Source organism: Odontomachus brunneus, unplaced genomic scaffold (assembly GCF_010583005.1).
Source record: "Odontomachus brunneus isolate Ranch 3 - 2012 unplaced genomic scaffold, Obru_v1 Obru_scaffold_047, whole genome shotgun sequence".
Taxonomy (NCBI): Eukaryota; Metazoa; Arthropoda; class Insecta; order Hymenoptera; family Formicidae; genus Odontomachus; species Odontomachus brunneus.
The window spans coordinates 763,981-785,449 of NW_022639497.1; the positions used below are offsets into that span (position 1 = coordinate 763,981).

Genomic DNA, 21,469 nt, shown 5'->3' on the forward strand with positions numbered 1-21,469 from the left:
ATATATATATATATATATATATATATATATATATATATATATATATATATATATATAATTCCGATGAATGACAAAGGTAAGGCGAAGTTACGATAAGTAGTGTAACAATGCACGTGTAAAATATGGGCGAGTCAGGGGAAAGAAATTAAACCGTTGACGAAGTCGCTATACTCTGCCTTTCAGGTCAATCATCTTCTCATCGACATATCTGTAAAATCAAATATCGGGCTCTACCTCATCTACGACTACGTGGTTTATTAAATAGGCAAGATGTATTGGCAACAAATATGTAGATATGATCAGGATACTCTATTCTCTTATACGAAAATTTCAATGCACTCTCGTTGCACGTAATATTATCGATATACAATTAAATAACAAACAAATAATTAATACAGTATAACAGCAAATTGAATTAACTGTTAAATTAATGATTAAAATATTAACATGCAATCAACCATGCAACATATAAAATATAAATATGTTAAGTAAAATATCCACATTTTCTGCATGCATGGAATATTAATGATACATCAATCGTATTTCGCGTAAAAATTATACGAGAAGCATTTCGTGCCGTGCTGTCGTTATTAGAGGCTTGCAGAAGTTTTTTGGCTTTTGATTTGTATTTCTTATTAATAATATAAATAAACAATATACATACTAAAATATTCAATCTTCAGTTTTTTTAATCTAAGTATCCGCAATCATCATTCACTATTTTCTGTTAAATAGTAGTTTGATTCCACATCTGTGAAATGACTAGTCTTATAAGCCCATGAATTATAGATTTCGATAAATGTTTGCAAGCCCCTAATAGTTTCGCGATCAAATCAAGTTAGAGTCCCTAAAAAATTGTTCGATAAAGCGTTAAGTGCCATGAACAAACAAGTAAAAAGCGAATATGCAATATAAAAATGTACATGCATACATACCTATACAGAACATAATGCTGTATTATGAAAAATATATCGAACGCCACAGAAAAGAATCCAAGACCGAATTTAGTTGGATCTCCAAAAATACTTTCCCAATCGTCTGAGATAAAAATTATCATGAATTAGCGCGTCTCGTGGCAGGATTAACTCACGAATTTTAATCGCAGATATAAAATTAAAATGGATAAATTTAGCAATATATTTTTACCATAGTTGTAGGCGTTGAGTATCATTTGCAGCATCGATAAAATTCCGCCGGTAAAGTCTAAGAATATATTTCCAATGCTCCAGCCAACAGTAGACTTTCTCCTATAATTGTAGAACGCTTGTGGCACATATTTGATGAGTGTTATGCTGAGCTTAACGTAGCTGCAGTAATAAAGAAAATCTAGCCACTGTATTACTTTAACGAAGGATAATATCAAAGATATGAATATAAACGTCGCGAATATTCCATGAATAATACGTGCAGTCGTCGATACTCTCTGATTGCCAATCTGAAGAGAAAAAAACAATATAGTTAAATCTTGACTGCTGCGAATACGGCAATGTTATTTCGAGAAAGAAGTGCCTTTTCCAATTATAAATGTTTTTAATTTAGTTACCTCGTAAATAAAACACTGCGTAATTGTTACTACGGTAGCGAATACTGCATGTAGAGAGAAAAATATATCATTAACTTGGACAGGATTCAAGCCCTTTGGATATCGATTGAAATACTCAAGCTGAAAATGTTAAGTCATGATAAAAATTAATTAAATTACACAGATGCGAGTAAATTAGTATATAATATCTATAGTATATAACGTCGCGTAATATCAACGTAATATCTTCCTATTGGATTAATACTAAATGTGATAAAATTTAATTCAAATTTTATTTTACACGTTTATAAGAGAATATTTATCTATTATTATATTCGTACTCTTTACAATTGATATAGATAATGAATACGACGATGTCTTACCTCGATCTCAGGTATCCAGTAGAGACCACAATTAAACAATCCGTACATAAGAAAACCGACGAAATTTAACGACAGATAATCGAAATTGAGACCCACAACACTTTTACGTTTGTAATTACTGTAGATTTGTGGGTAAAAACTTATACTCCATGCCAAAAAGTATATCCATCCAACCACAGCACTAATATGATAGAGCGTGTCCGATTTCTCTATAGTCACTCTGACAAACGCTTGAGAGAAGCTAAAGAAAAAGAACAATCGTATGCACAATGAATTATTTTCACACGAGTTTAAAACACCATTTAAAAATATATTATTTCAAATATAATTAAAAAAAATAGCAGGAATAGTATTTGCTTACTTCAAATTGATACTATTTAATTCATTTCGTGGTATAACAATTATCTTATACATTGACATTTTTCAGTGATTCTTGCAATAGTTGTAAATCTTAAAATTTCCCTTCTTTTTTAAAATTTCTTTCTTAAAATTCTAAAAAAAATCTTAAAACGCTATTTTGCAAAAACAATTTTTTTCTCTCTTAGAAAGCACCATCAGACATGCTACACTAGTATAAACTTTAGAGTCTGTAGATTTACAAAATTCACTAAATACGTTTCACGAGAGCCACTTGTTAACATTATATGACAACTAATAATTAAGAACACCTATTAGGCATAGTCATGTTAACAGTAACCACAGTTACACTAGGAAGTACTCTGTTGCAAATCCGGGCATAGACTGGCGAAACCTCAAGTTTCAGTTTGGCTGACAAGTTTTAGGTCAAAAGGCTATCAATGCATACACGGTTAGCAGAGCATGATAAAATATGAGTGTAACATGCTGATTGGGATCTTTTTGGAATTAGTCATAAAGATAACGGAGGTATCAGTGCCATAGGTCTCTGCTCTCTGCTGTTTATGTAATCGACTCAATTAATGAGCATTACAGAGCAAAGGTATGTGTTTATATAGCAACAGCTGATTAGAGTTGGCAAATAAGTTTACAAACAAGCTGAGATATATAAAATTTTATATCTCTGAAATGTCCGTGTATATATATATATATATATATATATTTATTTATTTATTTATTTATTTATACTTACTCTGCAATATTACTGGGTGTTACATTAGCATTGAGAATTGAATGGCCTGCACTCAAGCCTTTTACATAAATAATCCACTTTGTCTGGTCTGTTGTGGTATTAAAGCTGATTAAAGATGGTTCAGTGGATAATAAATCAGGATGCTGTACATCTATTGTTACTGTCACGCTCCTATTGATGGGTGGTAAAGGTTTCCTGAAAACAAAAGATAAATTATATATATAGCTTTAGCAACACAAATAATATTACTTTTTAATATATATTTTAATATATATTACTTTTTAATATATATTTTAATATATATTTTTTTTTAAATATATATTTGAAATTATAATATATAGATTTTTGTAATATAAGTGATTGTGTGAGTATCTGTGATTGGTTGGTAAAGTATAAAGTCTAACACTGAATTCATACAAGATTCCATTAGTATTTCTAGCCAGTACAGAGTTATCAATGTTTCTGGAGCAAATGATTAAACTTGGTCTGCTGTGTCTGCAGCATATGCTGATTAATTTAAAAGATACCAGTGGAATGTGGGAAAAGATAGAGATATCAGTGGAATGTGAATAAAATACATCACTTGAATCCAATATAAATTCTAATCAACTGTACTTGATCTATTTAGGAGATAATTTACAGATATTAAGAGCACGTGCACAGTCACATGATATTGCAGCTACAATGTAAGATATATATGTGCTCTTAAAAGCAATACAACTGTTCATATTGTATTTGTGTAATAGCCAATAAAATCTATAAGTGTTCCATGGACATTTGTGGTACAGCCTGTTACAGTGTTGGATTAGTGACATACAATCATTATGAATCAATCATTACTTACGTTAAGGATAAGTTAAATGATCCAGGATGATTGAGTTGGATCTTTAAATCCTGCGTAGAGACTTTGAAGGCTGCCTGAACGCTCGTTAAAACTGCAAATACAAAAAGGCAATATGTATGACATATAGTTAACACGCAAACAATTAGTATGTCTGTGTTTCTGTTTATTTCTGCCTTACCTGATAATATCAGGATCCACGTGTAGCGTAACGAAGCCATATTTGCACACCGACTGAAACAAAAAGTCATAAGATGTCATTAGAATCGCTCTTTAGCATTAGCTACGGTTCCAATGATAGTATTATCACTTGGATCATTTGTGTCATACATGGATATGGTAACAAGCGTCAACTAGTGAACGAAACACGCAGCTTGCTCGTGAAATTAGTTAAAGCTCACGCCGTCTTGTTGCTACGTGTCGGACGTACGAGCGAGTAGCGTGTTTAACCTCAAAACGCGATGAATCACGAGAGAGATCACAAACTCGTACGATGCGATGGCGTGCGGCATGCTGTTGAATCATCTTGCTGACTGTCAGTCAGCGAGACTCAACGATGATCTCCATGGTCCCATATGGACACAGCGTGAAATCGAACACATTCCGCGACATTGTTGTGTTTATCGGCTTGATCGGATCCTCCTAGCTGTCACTGTCAACGTTGCATGGCGCCATCGTCGTCGTCGTCGTCGTCGTCGTCGTCATCGTCATCATTATCATTATCATTATCATTATTGTCGTGTCTATCTTGTCCGTTATTGTTTATACTATAGGTCTGTTCATTTTCAAACAACTTCTGAACTAGTATAATAAGTTAGTTTGAAATAAGTATACTTTTTTCAATCCAACTCATTCCATTAGTATGCACTAGTTTCTTTGAGGTTCTTCGAAAACGAATAGACTTTGTTTTACCCACGAGCAAAACATTAAAGTTAATTGAAACAAAAAAAAGGAGCGGCTAGTGATAACGCGCGAAATCAAATTCGAAAGGCCTCGTTACTGCACTTCGTAGCAAGTTAAAACCGATAAGAAATAATAATAAGATATCGTCGGCGTAAACGTGACTCCATTGGTGACTGGAATATTTCTTGGCGATGAAAAATTGAGAGAATATAATCAAAGTGTTGCGGAGATTCGGCCGTTTTTGATAGAAGATGTATTATCGAGATTCTTTCAAAATGTAATATATATATGACATTGATCTTTCCCTCGTTTAACGGATGGGACGGAACTGTGGGACGAGAATGCGATAAAGATGATGTAAAGACCGATTTACATCAGTAGTAACATTGCAAATAACGTGTGTTTCTAGCAGTGTTACCAATAAATATAAATTGTCTTATTTAAAATTGCTGAATATAATTGTTTCTAACAAGTTACGAAACAAATTAATCATACTATTAATTTTATTATTTTTGGAATGAAAAACGTAAATTAATAATATTTGTTGGTGACACTGGTGTTTTCCACATTGTTAACAGCATATTTTGTTTAATTTGATTAGTCGTTTTCTGGTCAACATAGTTTTGTTGAAAACGTTTTTATTATTAGCTTTTACGTTGTCATTGCCATTTTTTCGGTGTAAACTAGCCTTAACACATGGGATTAATAATACTCGCAAGATAACGCAGTATCGAACATTTTTCAATAATCTAGTCTAAATGAAACAACAACACATTGCATAACGCGAGGTAATTTATTTCATTCACATCATGTTGCAATATGTTTGTATTATTACCACAGACAGATTAATGTCATTAGTTAAGAATACATGTCTCTCAACACAGCAGAAATGTTCAAAATACACCATGGGAATATCCTAGAGATATCTTTAGGATATCGCAATGATATATTTTGAATATTTCTATTGTGTGGGCCATTTTGTCGGCAGGTTTGATCATTTGTAATTTTATTTACCTTCCATATTCTTTTCGTTATTATTCTGCTTATTAATCAAACTCGAAACAGAGATTCACTGCATTCATGCAGTTACACGCGTTACACGCTCGATTGCTCTTCTTTTTTATGTTTTTGCACTTAGTGCTTAGTCAACGATGAACTTAATACGCTTTAGTAGGTCAAGTCTCGGTGAAGTTCCACCGAGATTGTGAAAGGTCGGCAAATATCCTAAAGAACGTAGAAACGATAGGGTTGGAAGATGGAGGGGGCGGTGTGTGATAACGATTGAGCTAAAGTAGAGGGAGGCAAAGAGAAGAAGAGAGAAAACGATACGTCGAACGGAGTGACGAAGACAAACGAGACACATTTACTTTTGCGTACCGGGGAAAATCGCATGATAAAAATGATAAAAGGATTCGTGTGGCAAGGAGAATGTGCTGTTTAAACGCGAATTTTATATAGTGAGGTAAGCCTGATTACACATAAATTAGTAAATCGAGATTTCCTAAGAGACTCTCAGATATCCCACGGTGAAGTTCAGTCGATAAAATTTAATTTTTATTAAGATATTTCTGACTGATACAGTTTATAGACCAGGGAATTTATCTCTATTTTTCTCTCCTTGAATAGGCAATCTACGAGAGATTTTGCATATGATTATGTCCAAGGATTGTGTTTTTCAAATTAATGTCCAAGGATAGTGTTTTTCAAATTGATATCGCGATTGCCGTTAATAGACCATGAAATCAATTTAATGCGTCACGTTCATTTAATTATCTATTGCGTTTATCGAAGGTTCTTCTGTTTATTCGAATATTAAAATATTAATGTTAGCGTCATATATACTCGCTCTCACATGTTTAATTAAACAGATCTTTATAAAATAAAAAAAAAATATGTATCTGCTAATATTGTCTGTAGGTATATTTTCGTAAAATTTCGGTTACACACATGTTTACGTGCATTGTGACGTGATATACGTTTCTTTGGTTTGCGGTCGAAAAAGTTTGAAAAATGTTTTCCGAGAGAGGAAAAAAGAATTTTTATTTTTGATATTCGGCCGTTGTGTGTACGGATTTATTCGAGTCGCGTAATGCGTGCTCGTAATACGCCAGAGAAGTAGAAAAAAAACCGTAACTTTGCCATCGCAAAGGATTCTAATTAGAGGCGGATTAAAAAGAAGCGGTATTTTACGAAAATAAGGCGACAACGTGGCGGATAAAAGTAACCCATTTGTTTATTTGGCATTCAGTTAAATTCGTTCTATCGTGGTCACGCCCGCGAATTCAATTAAAAGGGTGACAATAATAGACGATTGTTGGTCGCGATTCCGGAAATGAGCCCTTCCACCTTGTCGGTAACAGTGTTACGTTCGCACGCAATCGCGTATTATTCCTTAATTTGTGTGTACGATACCGCGCAAACGGTCCGGGCAGAATTAAAATCCGGGCGAGCGGGTAATAACGATTATCATAAATTAGAGATTAGCGCCAACTGGGCTTGCCGGATTGGCCGACTGTAATGCTCGTCTCATGCTAATTTCTTATCACAGTCCATTACTTAATCGCGCGCTGGGTTAAACGTTCGTCGTCGATCGGAAAGTACAGTTGTGCACGGCGACTCGTTAATATTATTTCAGGGACGCAAGATTATATTCTTATTCTTTCCACTCTTCTTCTCTGTCCAATATAAAACACATTTCCGTGCATTTCTGTAAATTTCACAAGGCACAAGAAATCTTTGATAAAAACGATTTACTTAAACTCTCTCTTGTATGAGCTGAAGATATATGAAGAAAGGAAAAAGTGTGCACGACTTCCAATTTCGACGACTCGTTCTCGTTTGAACTTATTCAAACGTATGTTTCACGCGAGCTGTTTCGCCTTTAAAGACTCGTGTGGAATTAAATTAACAAAGAGCGCACGTCAAAGATTTGCATTGGTAGCACCGTAAAGTCCACAGCACAAGATGTTTAATTTTCTGTCGCGCATAATTTCGACGATGGCAACGTTTATTATTTCTTCCTTGCAATCAGCGCATCGGAAAAGGTCACACGTTTTATTTGTATATTTAAATATCGTAGATCTGTGTTAATAGTCGTGTATATCCAAGTTTTTCAGTTGAATTATAATATATATGATATTTATATCTGCAATCGCGCGATTAAAACTGAAAAGTTTTCATCCAACTCTATATTCAAATCTGAATATCTCACTAGAAACAAGTCTCAAGTAATAACTCTTAAGGGAAATGCCATGCTTGAAAACTTTACCGATGAAATACTGACTTTTTTCTGCAAAGTTTGCGTCGTATTCATCGCACAAAATTGCGAGTACTTTTACACACTGAAGGTACGTGGATAATAAATTGGAGCGTTGTTTAAAGTGTGACGAAAACAATAAGAAATTTTAAAACTGACATCTCGAGTTGTCAGTTGACGTAAATATTCACTCGATACTTGAAAGTTCTGCAGCTTGTACGTACTACACGTGTATATTTAATAAAAATTTCTGAGGAACATTTCTGTATCTTTACAACTGAATTTAGAAGCTCAAAAGTATACGAAAAATTTGCAGAAAGATTTCTATATATGCATGCTAACACAGTAAAACAAAGCGGCACACATTTATATGTGTGTGAAATCTTGTACAAAAATTACGAAAAAAGATATAATATGGTCGTGTTGGTGACGATCGTCTCTACGTTATCGACATTTGTGGAGTTGATCCACCACTTGGGCATCCCTTTAATACGTGTCATAGTAACGAAATAATGAACGTCGTCTTCATCGGTATTATGCCGCGCTCCATACACAGCGGAGAGACTTGAGCATCGTGTGCTTTAAAACGCACACGCATGCGGCGCACTACCGCGTTATCGTAATTTCGTCCGTCGCGTAATTCTTTTTTTAATATCCACACAGAGGCTCGCGCGCCCGCGTCATTGAGGCGGAGGAGCCGCTAGCTTTCTCGTATATTCGAGGATATTTCAAGGGTACCGTCGCTCTCCCCTTTCCCTCGTTCTCTCCCTCACCGTATTCCCCGTGATACATTAAGGCAAAATGTCGACATTACGGCCACGCGTCGCTCAATATATCATTACGGTGTGCGTAGCCGGGACGACTCTCGGAGGCGGTTGGCGGCTCGTCTGAGTCCCCGGGATTTATTGGGCCGTGCGGCTCGACGCGGCCCCGGCATTATTATTCCATCGGCGGAATTATTGGCGCAATTAACTGCCGGCTAAACGATATTTTAAATAACCCGCGCGCGCTCGTGCGATGTCGTCGGCTTTTGTCGAGGCCCTCTCGAGCCGATCGATGGAGCGCGAAATATACGACCGTCTGCGCTCCGTCGTCGAAATTTTTTATAGCTCTATTCTCGATTTTATCGAGGCTTTCTTTCCATCTCTTTTTTCCCCCCTTTTCCTTTTTCGCGAAGTCGCCCGGGCTGCGACACGCGGCCCATGTCGGCTGACCGAACACGTGAGCGCTGCGTTATACACGTGAGCCTTCCTCACGGACCGCGAGATGTCTCGGAGGAATCGCACGAGACAAATAACAAAGCACAACGTTGACACACCGTCGTGTTGTATTCTTGTATATCATAAGTTCTTATCGCTTTTGAAGTGACGTACTTGAAATGTTTACGCGAATTGACGATAACTCATATGGCTGTCTATCGTGTGTGCATGCGTCGATTTTATCCTTTCGTCCGGCAATAATAACACGTGCCAGAAGAATAACATTTGAACGCTTGTGATGCAATTTGCCTTCGTTTAGCAGCTGCATTTGCTGCAATTACGATTTTCGTTTGCAGAGAAAGAGCGACGGGGGGAAATTTAGTTTCGCGTGTCGTGCGCGCGTATACACGACGCATTGCCGCGAACACGATGAATAACAATATTCGTCGTAACGCAATTTTTCTCCGTTCAGTGGCTGCAGTCGCGGGATTACGCGCGCTGCCGAAAAGAGAGGATTTAGCTTCGTTAATTTCCGTTTGATCCCATTATTTATTACGTATACATTCGAGAATAAACGCGGCAATAGTCGCACGCGCGCAATCGCGCATTATGAATTATTAGGACCCCGGGCCCGCAATCGGGGCTGTGCAACGCTGCGTGCGCCAGCCCTTGCTGTTCTCGCAGAAAATAGCTGCCGCGTATGATTGCCAGGATTCGTATACATACGGGGGAGTTTGAAAACAGCTTGTAATAGCAACGTCGGAATTTGAGCACTGATGCTTTTATCGTATGAATATTGATGGCTATTGTTCGCCGAAGCGCGAATTTCATGGCTGGCGACGGGAGCCGTCGTTGGCGAACACGCGCGCCACGTTGGCACGAAATTATTTTCGCAACGCGACACGACGACAGCTCATTTTTGGAAAAATGTCGCCGACCGATACCGCGGCTCAACTCGGATATCCCGCGGATTCTCTTGGTATCCCAGTCTGCCTTTCTTATCGTTCATCGGACGGCCGATAATCAGCTTTATCTCGGGTATCATGAACGAACAGTGGATGTCAACAATTTACTAATTTAATATCGCAAGAAATGAATTATAGGGAAATTAGACACTGTCGCGAATAATTTGTGTTGCAATGCCATCAGAATTCTTTTTCTCTTATTTGTTTCTTTTATTTTCTTATTCTGCTTTCTTTTTACTTATTTTCGTCATTACTGCTTTAAAGAGATTTTATTCGCGCGTATACACGTGTGACTTCTATTTTGCAGTGGTTGGCCGGCACGGGAGACCGTAAATTCATTCTTTCTAAAGTAGAATCCGTGTATTCTTTTCACTGAAATACTGTGCTCACAACTGGCGACGGTTCAGTAGCCCCGCCATCAGTAAAATCTCGCCTAAATGAATCAGTTAATAGTAGCGACTGTTCCCATTATTGATGCACTTGCAAATTCGGACAGTGTCATTGCATGCAAGGCATATGGAAATAGTTCCCTCGTCACAAACTCAGAGAGTTGGATTTAGTATAGCGTGCAACAAATTGGTATATTACACATTGTACAGCGAAATTTTACTTTCACTAGTCAAAATCAGATGTAACGAGATGTAAGACGAAGTAAAGTAGGAGTGTTTTCATGGAAAACCGGTGCATTATTCATTGATCACCAGTAAAATTAATCTTTCCACAGTCAAAAAATGTTTACAGATTCACTTTAAAAAAATTTATCCGTTTCTTTGATACTTTGAATAGCTTCGATCAGTGCCAACGATTCGTGATCTCGTGCTTCAATCAAATTTCCTCAGTTTCGCATATAAAAAATTAAATCTCTCATACGATGTTCTGTCGCGTATTTTACTGCATCTTTATATAGTCGCGTTGTACAATTTATTCTACGATCATCTCGTGCTTTTCTTGTCTGGTCGGTTATTGACATAAATTTACGAGTTCCTTGCTAGTCTACCCTGTATCGCGGATCCGGTTTCCAATATTAATATCACCGTACAGAGCGTTTGATCTTATCGCAATATCGGATTTCGTGAGGTGTTTGAGCAAACAGGGCTTAAACAGCAAGAGAGGAACAAAAAATAACGACGATATATCGCCAATAGAATAAGAGTACCTATAAAATATGAAGATCGCATCAGTATTAACGCGTGTACTCAATTATCGTAGTTCGACGGCTTTATATTTCCGGGATTTATTTCGATTCTTTTAATTCTCTTACGCGCGCGTATGCAGATTTTTTGTATAAATTTAATTCGACACTCAATAATTCGATATCTTTAAATATCTTTTTATACAAATGAGAATAACTTATTTTATCGGTAATCATATATATATTATTTATAATAATGTCACTATTAAAATATTTTAATTATTTTTGCGAAATAAATATTACAACCGTACGTTTTATCGTTAGATTGTGGTGTTTTCTTGATTTATTTCCGCGAAGAACAGAGCGATATAAATCCCTGTATACGATGCTTTCGTGCTGTTTCTCTTTTGTTTGTTTTGTTTTCTTTTGTTTTGTTGGTTTTACTTAGCAGTTAGTTATATTCTCCTCCTTTAGTTTATTTTACTTAAACAACGTGGCATGCGTTGTTTATATTTTGCTTTAGTTTCGTATAATGTATCCGCATTATATGCCGTGATTTCTAAATTTCTAATATAATTTCTATCAAGAATTTACGTCACTTATAAACGAGTCACGGAATCTTTTCTCGAGAAAACACATTTAGTCGAAGGTGCATCTTTTACTTTCGGCTATTTTGCGTCTAATTTAGTAACTGCCAACGTTTCGGCATTCGCATCGACGAGAGTTCGAGTTTGCGTCGCTCGAGGAACACGACTTTTTCGTATAATCGTAAACGACGTCGACTGCATGCGCTGCCAAGTAAAATTATCTCTTTAGCTGGCAAAATTGCAAGTGTAAAGTAGGAATTCCTGGTGTACAAATTATGACAGTTAATAACCAAAACGCACATACATAACGCGTAAGTAGATAATCGAATTAATTGCGGCGCGTGCGTTCAAATAAATACGTCCACGTACTCGAGGCCGCGCTTGTAAAATTCAATGTAACGCGAGATATAATGTACGTATCGCGCGTGAGATATAGGCAATACGCAATTTCCGCTCACGGCTGTAACGTGTCATCACGTAAATAAATAAAAATGGTGTCGTTGTATGTTAGCGGAACGAAATCCGGTTGAATTTACAAACCGGCAGAACGAGAGTGAATATTTAATTACGCCATTTGTTTATCTCATTCCGCCGAATTACTAATTCGAGCAGCCGAGTGGCCGATATCCGCGATTGCCATAAGCGGCGATGTGTGCGCATTAAGCTCTATTTATATTTCTCATTATAACGGTCAAATTATCGTTGCTCTGTGCTCTTATAACTTCGCGACGTTTTATTGTAATTTAATTACGGACAATCGCGATAATGGGGATGAGATAAAATCTGTTTCGTATCGATCCACGAGCGCAATTCGGGCAAGTTAAACTTAGATCTCGTAATAACGGATATTTTGGCAGCGGTGGGTTGGACGGTAACGTATATTTTAAAAAACTATCGAAAAGTTATATAGCATGTCCTGGAGAACGCATAACTCTTGCCGACTTATGAAGCTATTTCTCAGCAAATTTTTGGAGGTTTCCTTCAAGAAGGAAGAATTATTGTACGACATCCTTTTTTCTCACAAAATTTTATGATACCGAATGTCAGGAGGTTTCAAAACAGAAATCCATGAAAATAAAGTCTGTTTGATATCGCAATTTTGTAGAATCGAAAAATTCTCAATTTTCTTCCGAATCAAAGTCGAAAGTCGCAAGATTGAGGTCTAATTCATCGAAATTCCTTATGTGCCGTTAATATCTCACTATTAGTTCATCGAAATTCCTTAATCGCTTCTAAATTAATTAATACAAGGCGACTAATGCCTCGCTGTTGAAGTAAACCTCCTTAATATGGTTTCTAGTATCTTCGAAGATAAGACAAGACTTTCGAGAACATCGTACTTATGTATCGTTCCGTACATCGTCGCCTCGACGCGCTTTAACTTTAGATCGACGTAACGCTTCAAGGGAATTAACGTCCTTAATTAATTAATGTCTCTAGCTCGCGGTCGATTTTTGCGCCGACGTGACGTGTATGAATGGATAACATATTATTAAACGTATTAATTAACTTACGGGATATTAATCGTTAACGTGTCTGGCTGTTGAGCTTGTGGAACAGGCGAAGAAGCGGCTCGATTGTCTTATTTATGGCGAGGAGCGCTTTGTGAGTCACGTGTGCGTCGATAACGAGATTGAGCTTTGTCTCGTGACCGATCGATATCGCGGTTGCGCTCGTGAAATATGCAACGTGTGATGGATGTGTCTCGCGCTAAGAATAAGAAAGCTTGCGATATCACATCGGAAATTAGTTGTCGAAATTGTGTATCAATTGTATATCGTGCGAAAATACTTCAAAATTTATTCGTGAGATATAAAGTTCGTTTCCGCGAAACAAAGCTTATTTCTGCGAATAAACTTTATATTCCACAGATAAATTTTCAAATATTTCTTCCTCATTGCAACACGATCGTCATTGACCGTGCGCTGACGTAAAAGCTTTGTGATTATTAACAAATGCAATTAGTTGAGAGTTTCAGTGTAATGTTTGGTAATTAATATTAAATATCGTAACAGGGTTACGATTACGATATTGTTTGATAATAATTGCAAAATAATCGGTGAAGTGAATTTTTCATTTACTCAAATTAATTAAATAGTTTGGTAAATAATACCAAACAATTTGGCAATCATTGGCAACTAAACAGTTTGACTATTACCACAATATTTAGCCATTTCGTGTGCTTATCACATATTGTGGTAAACATGATTAAATATTATGGTTTCATTTTACAAATTATTTGATGTACTACATAAATTGGTCATTAAGTCTTGGTAACAGATATCAAAACTTGCTAAATATTATTTGTTAATACTTATCAAATTATTTGATTATATTCACCTACATTTAATGGAAACTATCTCATCAAAGCATCTGATAATTATTTACACTGATAGAAAGAGAATTTTAATCACTCTTGGCCCTGATCATATTTTTTGATTATTCCAACACGAAAATGGTAGCAGTGATATGCACATAAAGTTATTGTCATTAATATTAGAATTTAATAAAAAAAATAGTTTCCTTTAGTTTATAGTACCTCTTTTACAGTACAGTCTTTTACAATTTACAGTAATTTTTTCTCTTCTGTAATTACAAATACTAAATATTTTTTTCTCAATTTAGATCCGATAGTTATTACAAAATTTTTTTTTCGTCATTGTATGCGCGATACTATATTTTAAAAGCAAATTCTCCCCGACCAAACAGTCGCATTTTCTTCTCGGTGCGACTTGACAGTTTCGATTATCATTTCCACTGTTCATCCTTGCGACCCGAGCGTACGATCGCGTGATTAATATCCTGGTGTGTCGACACTTTCGTGAGAGAATTGCTCACCTGACGTTGACGTTAGCAGTCCCGCAATGTACAACGATAACGCCACGTTACGCTAATCAAGATCGAACACTACGATCGCTAATAACATTTTTATTGTCGCCACCGTAGTTATGTTGTCCGTTCGCCTTGACCGATCGGGATTTTAAGTCGCTTTCGATTCGCTCGGTTATTCGCTCAGCGATCACGCGTTATTATATTATATGGTAAGGACGTAAACAAGGTGCATGGCAACGGACTCGAATCTCGCGCGCGAAAAATAATTCGAGACTATTGTATACGGATCCGTGGCGAAATTTCCGTCTGTTGCGAAATGGTGGACTTTTGTTTACGGCGCACCGTGATAACAGTATGTGCTTCCGCGAAATTTTCAACCGAAAAACTTGCGTCGTTAACCGACGTATTTGCGCGATGTGCCGTGTGTGTATGCCTTTTTCTCTCTCTTTTTTCTTCTCTCTCTCTCTCTCTTTCTCTGTCTTTCTTTGTCTTTTTCTCTTCCTATCGCTTATTTCGCGGCATCGATAAAAGCGCCGTTATCTAGTACGAAGAAGTTAAAAAGCTCGCGCGCAAGCCCGTGTACCCGATCCGGTGCTTCATGAATAATTCACAATTTATTGAATTTTAATATCAATATCGACGCGATCGCGGATTAATCGACTAGCATGACCGGCGAATATTTATGTACCTTCCTTCCTTGGTGACGCTCGACCTGCTATGATGCTCGGACAATTGCCTTTTTTCCTTTCGTCGCGATTCAATATTATTTATTTTTCAGTGACGCGCTTTCTGCGGGTGCGCTTCACTGGAATTTCCGCGGAATAGGAAAACAGCTCTCATTGAAATTTCATTATTCCATTTTCGCAAACGGAGAAATGAGACCGCGAGCGTGCGCGATCGCGTCGTTTAAACTGTAACGACTGCGAAACGAATTAAGTTGTCGAAACTTCTACATTAAGAGAAAAGAAAAATATCTAGGAAACAGTGAATATTTCTTTGGTGACGACTAATAATGAAATATTGTTCAAGTGAGAAGATATACATTTTCTTAAAAACTGAAGAAAATCTCAGCTTTTCGTAGAAGTGATTGTTTATTCTACTTAAGCGAAAGGATTTAGATTTAAGTGTAACATATGTTATCAGTACATCTATCGGATAAATGTTTACTATCTTTTAGATAAATTTTCTCTCAAGACACACAACCGTCGTGTTACTTGGTGTGGGAACAATGTTTCTGTAGTGAGACAAAATGTCTTATCGAAACAATTGCGCATTTTACTTTACACAGAATGTCTACTCTGAAATTTTTTTCGGTGATAACGAGATCTACGTGAACCGATTGTCGCGATTAAATGGCAACGACACGTTCACGTGCGAGATATGCGAGATACGCTACGAGGAAGATTCGTGATAACAATTGACTTCGCTTTCCTCGTGCATTACATCGGGAAGTGTCGCTGAGTAACGCGTGACGCGATATATCAGTCTAGATAAACGACGATAGCGAACTTTAGCTCGATTCAACGAGGACATTACACAACCTAGTTGAGTGACCAAGCGTTTCTTTTTAGCGAGAGCTTACGTAAAACGACGTGCGCTATAATATTTTAATTGAAATCGCGCATTTTGAGAGCGTGCCGCGCTTAAACAAGCTCGTCAATTGATCGCTCAGTTTCGACGACGTTTCTTCGAAAAGCGTACTTCAGAAGTTCTCTCGATGACGGAGGAACTCGTAGATGCTACTCGGAGCGAGGATCGCGCGCGCTTCTCGAGGAAATCGCTAAAGTCGCGAGAAATTCGCGACTCACGAGAGTTGCAAACGCGTGTTTTGTTACACGCGCGCGCGCGCGCGCGTGCTTTGTGTCAATGACTTACGGCCTGTTTGCATTCAACGCCCTCGTTTTCCCCGGTTTCGAATAACGACGCGCTGCTCGCCGATGGCCGGTCGTGCGGCGCGGCGGCCCCCGATCGATTTTGATTTCACGGCCAGTTTCACGGAAATTAAATCATTGCACGATTGGCGAAAATGACGGATCGCTTTGTCGTAAATTCATGCGGCGCAAAATCCTCACCGCCGCTCTCGCCATAGAGATCGTTTAACGGCACTTTATCGTGATCGATGTCCCCCTTTCGGCGTTCCTTCAATGAGCGCTTACGCGGGGGAGATTTCACGATCGCCGATATGTGTATAAAGAATGACTAAATAATGTATTTTATCCCAACCGCGAATGATAATACCGGACAAATCGAGACTTCCACACTGAGAGAATTTTATAGTAAAAATCACTACAGAATTTTGTAACCGAGGAAAATAGGTCGATATTCTGTAGTAATTTATTGTCCTTTCGTATTTTAGGAGCTGTGTGAAATATATATTTATATAAAAAGAAATTATAGTATTCTCTCCGTGTAACGACAGTCGGTATTACGGCAATGTCATGTTGAAAACACGGAGGAAAAAAAATTGACTGTAGATTTTGATTTTTTCTTCAGAACAGAGGCATCACTAATAGTTAGGGAGAGATTACGTATTAAGCACGTGTGGCTTTGTTACTCAGTTCAACTTATCTTCGTCACTATCTCGTCGTTCATTGTCTACCGCGACGCGTTATTTCAGTTGGTTTAAACGATTATTATGATGCGCTCCGTCGGTTTTCATTCGCTTGCGATTTACTGATAAAAATGTGCACGGCGGCGCTCACTCACCTGTCAAATTTCGCTCAGCCGCGACAGTTAAAATCTACCGTCGAGGATACAGAGATGTCCAATCTCTGCGCGTTACAACTGACTTCACGAGACTGTCTGTAATGAGAAGCTTTCCATTAGAAGCTGCTGAAATATGCATGCTTGTAATCAGGAATCGAGAGAGCGAGTTTACGTCAAAAATTTTCATTCGCCGACAGAAAAATTTTTTCCTTCTTTCATGGGGATGATTCAATTTCGTTCCCGCTTTATTATATCAGTCACTTTTCCTCGAAAATTGATCGAATTTGAGGAATATGAATTTTACTTAAAATTTCATTTAGGATAGCAATATTAATGCGATTATGAAAGAAAAATTGTATGTCAACGCTCGTGTCTAATATAATAATAATAATAATTAACAAGTAGTAATATTTCCGTAAACACACGTATCGCGAAAGCAAAATCTTAGACCAATTTTTCACGAATCAGACAGCCATGAAACATTTATGTTCTGAAGTCATCCTCGCTGACATAACGTTTTGATCATTTGTGACATTAATTTTTGTCGCATCCGGTTGAAATCCACGTTATGCAACCGTTAAAGTAAGCAGAGTCACTTTATGAATGTCAAGTCAAACGTATGACAAATTGAAGCTTCGTATAGAATAATATATCGTTTTAGAATAATATAAATGCCACGCGAATATTCGACGAATAAAGTTCCTGTATGAAATATTTCATTGGATAATTAGTTTGTCGAAGTTTATTACTTTCGCGGTAACGCATTTGTATACAAGAAGAGAAAAACGAGGTCGAAATCGTTGCTCTCGGCTGCAAAATGAAAGGATGAAACATACCAGCGAGTGTTGCTATCGATCGATCGGTCCAATTGCATTCGGAAAAATACGTTTGATTCGAAGGATTTCGGTCCTATTACATCTAGAACCGTGTGGCTATCATCCCGGTGAGCAAACACTTTCGACCACAAACTCGGCACCGTCCAAGGACTCCAGCTTGCTGATGAATGCGGTCACAGAGCGATGATTTCGACTTTAACGTCCAGTCAAGGCTCCACCGTGTTTGATTTCTAGCGATCTAGTAACCTGTGGTCCTTAGTCCTTCAAACACGATTTTGAACTCGGTTTATCTCGTTGCAGACGATCATATTAGGAATTTGCAACTGAAAGGAATATGATAAAATGAATTCTCATTACTTTTGTCGAAAAAATTGATTTATCACTACTCTCGAGTTGAAATCTTAGCCCTACTTTTGACCTGAACTTTTTAACATCTGTATATTCCGAAGGATCAATGTGTATTCAATACATACGGAAATTGAAAAACTACTTAGCGCCTCTAAATAGCAGAACACGCATAAAACGCCACTTGCAGGTTTTAAAGAGGGAGTTTCTCGGCAAAATTAGAAAATTAATTAGAAGTGAAAGAAGATTGATATAAGCTTCAGAGTATCAAAGTAGGAATATTAAATGTAGGAATATCAAATGTAGGAGAAGAGGTCAGATTATCAAGCGGAATACTGAGATCGAAAGTAGGATAAAAATTTCGATTCTCATAGCGACATAACTGTTTCGCGTTACCGATTTGTGTCGCCAATTTCATTTCGCTCGCAGTTGATTCTTTTTCTTATACGTTTTGTTATACGCGCTAAATTCAAGAGACGGATCGGAAAAGTTATCGCGGGATGTGAAAGAGGATTAAATCCCCAACACGGGAAATGTCGATATATATTCGAATAACATGCGGCGTATAATTTCACAAATCGATAGACGCTAGAATGCGGCGACGCAAATCCAAAATGATCGAGCAACAAAATGATTCACCATGCACAATTGTGAAGTATAGTTTGCGGCCGTTCTTACGCATTTGACGTTGTTCGACACGTACGGGACGCCGCTCACTTTGAATGAAAACGATCGAGAGAGAAAGAGAGGCATTTTTTTTCACGGGGAATGCAATAAGAGAAAAATGAAGCTGGAATTATAGGTTTCCGTTTAGTTTCGACACGCCGGTCGGAAGGAACTTGTAGTTTGTCACAGTCAGCTGTCGCGCGGCGAACTTTCCGAACTGTTCGCGTTACGCGCGGAAAATCGAGCTCACCATTATACAAGCACCGGTATATGACGTTGAAAACAATCGGCGTCCAATCCTCCACGTGTCCGATCACCTTCCCTGAGGACTGTGTTGTGTTGTTTCGCACGATAACGAAGACGTTCACCACGTGAACAAGCGACCTCGGTTACGTCGAGCGAAGAACGCGATTTACAACGACTCGCACGAGCTCCTTCGTGTATATAAATCCCGCAAGAGAGTCTTCCCCCTCTTGTGTGCTAAAATCTCGCCCCCCTCCCCCTCGCGCCGCCGCCCCGTGTGCCCCTCCTATTTTCAGTCGCTTCTGTTCGCTCGCTTCCTGCACGAATGATCATTTGATGTCACGTTTCTCGCTCCCGATAACACCGCGAATATTTTTCGACGAAACCGGCGCGCCTATTTCGGGTTCACCCTTTGACGGGACACATCGACGCGCGTTTTTCGCCGGGGTCGTTCCTCCGCCGCTGGAGAGCATGCAACACGCGCCACTGTGCGCGGCATATTGCGCTAACGGTGCAATTTTCTCGTCCGAGACACGTGGCACTTAATTAAATTTAATGCGAGTTGTCTGCAACACTTTCGATCGCCTCGTCTGCCCGCCGGGGCGTCTCTCGGAATTATTAAGAGATGCTTGCGATATTCTTGCGAATGGAGGTAATTGAAATTCGGCCAGAAAATTAGCAAAAATCTCAATTATCGTTATGTGAATTTCTCTGGACGCGCATAGAGAGAACTGATCTCGAGTATTTTGAATGAAAAACGATATAATTTCATGACAGAGAGTTTCTCCGCACAGTGCAAATTTAATATGTAACATAATTTTATCTCTCCGATATCGGCGATCCAAACTGTATAATGAATGTCGGAAAAAACAAAATGTGTTTGTATAAAGTCAAGTCAAAATTCCGAGATTATTAATTCAGGATAATGACGGACACAACGCAAAAATGACAACATCATCTTTTTGATTCACCTACTCGATTTATCAACATGACTAGGAGACTTGTGGTTTAGACGAAGGCCGTTTATCTTATACAAGATATCTCAATAAGATTATTTCGGCTTACTTTTATCAGCAATCAGATAACGTTAATATTCGTTCGATTAACATGGAGTGTTTTGCTACCTAGCTCATATCGAATTCTTTCTAACAAATGCATCATCCGATTAATTAGTAGCAATTGACATTTACGTGGTATTGTTCTGGTCACGATGCTTCAGCTTTATTTCTTTTTTCTGACCGGTCATTTTATGATCGGATTATCGCTGTGTTATCTCGTCTTATTTAGTGTTAAAATAATGACAATATAGTTTTATGGGTTTCTCAGAAGTTATATTGCATAATTTTTTTTAAGACACACAGTGGTAAAACAAGACAAATGAGAACTAAACTAAATGAAAACTAGTTGGTTCTGTCTCGTTCCGTCATTCACAGATGGCAATCTGCTAATTTACAGACGAGGGATCTTGGGTTATTAATTCGCATTGAACTATTCGCGTGGTATGTGTAACGACAAGATGACAAAGCAACAAGCCGGGGAATTAATCGATGTTTATTGAATTCAATTGAGTCTATTGCACGTTCATCAAGTCGCAACCAATGAAAGTCATTAAAAATTGGTCGTTACGTTCGTTGAAGCGCCGATGCCGAATAAACGACCGCTTATCGTTCATAACATTCATGAATATTAGGAGATGTTAATATCGATTCGACGAAAATGAGGAAGGCGATATTAAAATCGCGTCATCATCCTATATTAATCAGCCACTGCCAGCTTTGACAAAATCGTCGTCATATTCTTCCACTTTCTTTGGCCATGCCAACTGCAATCTTATCTGGCTTATTTCCGAGTCGAAGTATATTGCAAAACTGATATTTAGCATTCTTAATTTAATCGCAAAATCAAAAATAAATTCTCTCGAATGTATGACTTGGAAATCTCAGAA

At 37.8% G+C, this 21,469-nt stretch overlaps 1 protein-coding gene across 6 annotated transcripts in view; it reads right to left on the reverse strand.

Moving 5' to 3' along the window:
* LOC116844890 (cystinosin homolog) overlaps window positions 1-19,706 on the reverse strand; it is a 22,421-nt gene extending 2,715 nt beyond the window's left edge. Inside the window, exons 1-10 of one of the 6 annotated variants that reach the window (XM_032817014.1) lie at window positions 19,532-19,706; window positions 18,271-18,593; window positions 17,435-17,530; window positions 4,036-4,088; window positions 3,858-3,948; window positions 3,014-3,208; window positions 1,906-2,146; window positions 1,544-1,663; window positions 1,147-1,435; window positions 936-1,038 (exon numbers count right to left, since the gene is read on the reverse strand). In XM_032817014.1, coding sequence (XP_032672905.1) covers window positions 936-1,038; window positions 1,147-1,435; window positions 1,544-1,663; window positions 1,906-2,146; window positions 3,014-3,208; window positions 3,858-3,948; window positions 4,036-4,075 — 1,079 coding nt within the window. In that variant the 5' untranslated portion in view covers window positions 4,076-4,088; window positions 17,435-17,530; window positions 18,271-18,593; window positions 19,532-19,706. The other 5 variants (XM_032817013.1, XM_032817017.1, XM_032817015.1 and 2 more) reach the window with 5 other exon arrangements.
* Window positions 19,707-21,469: the final 1,763 nt, after the last annotated feature.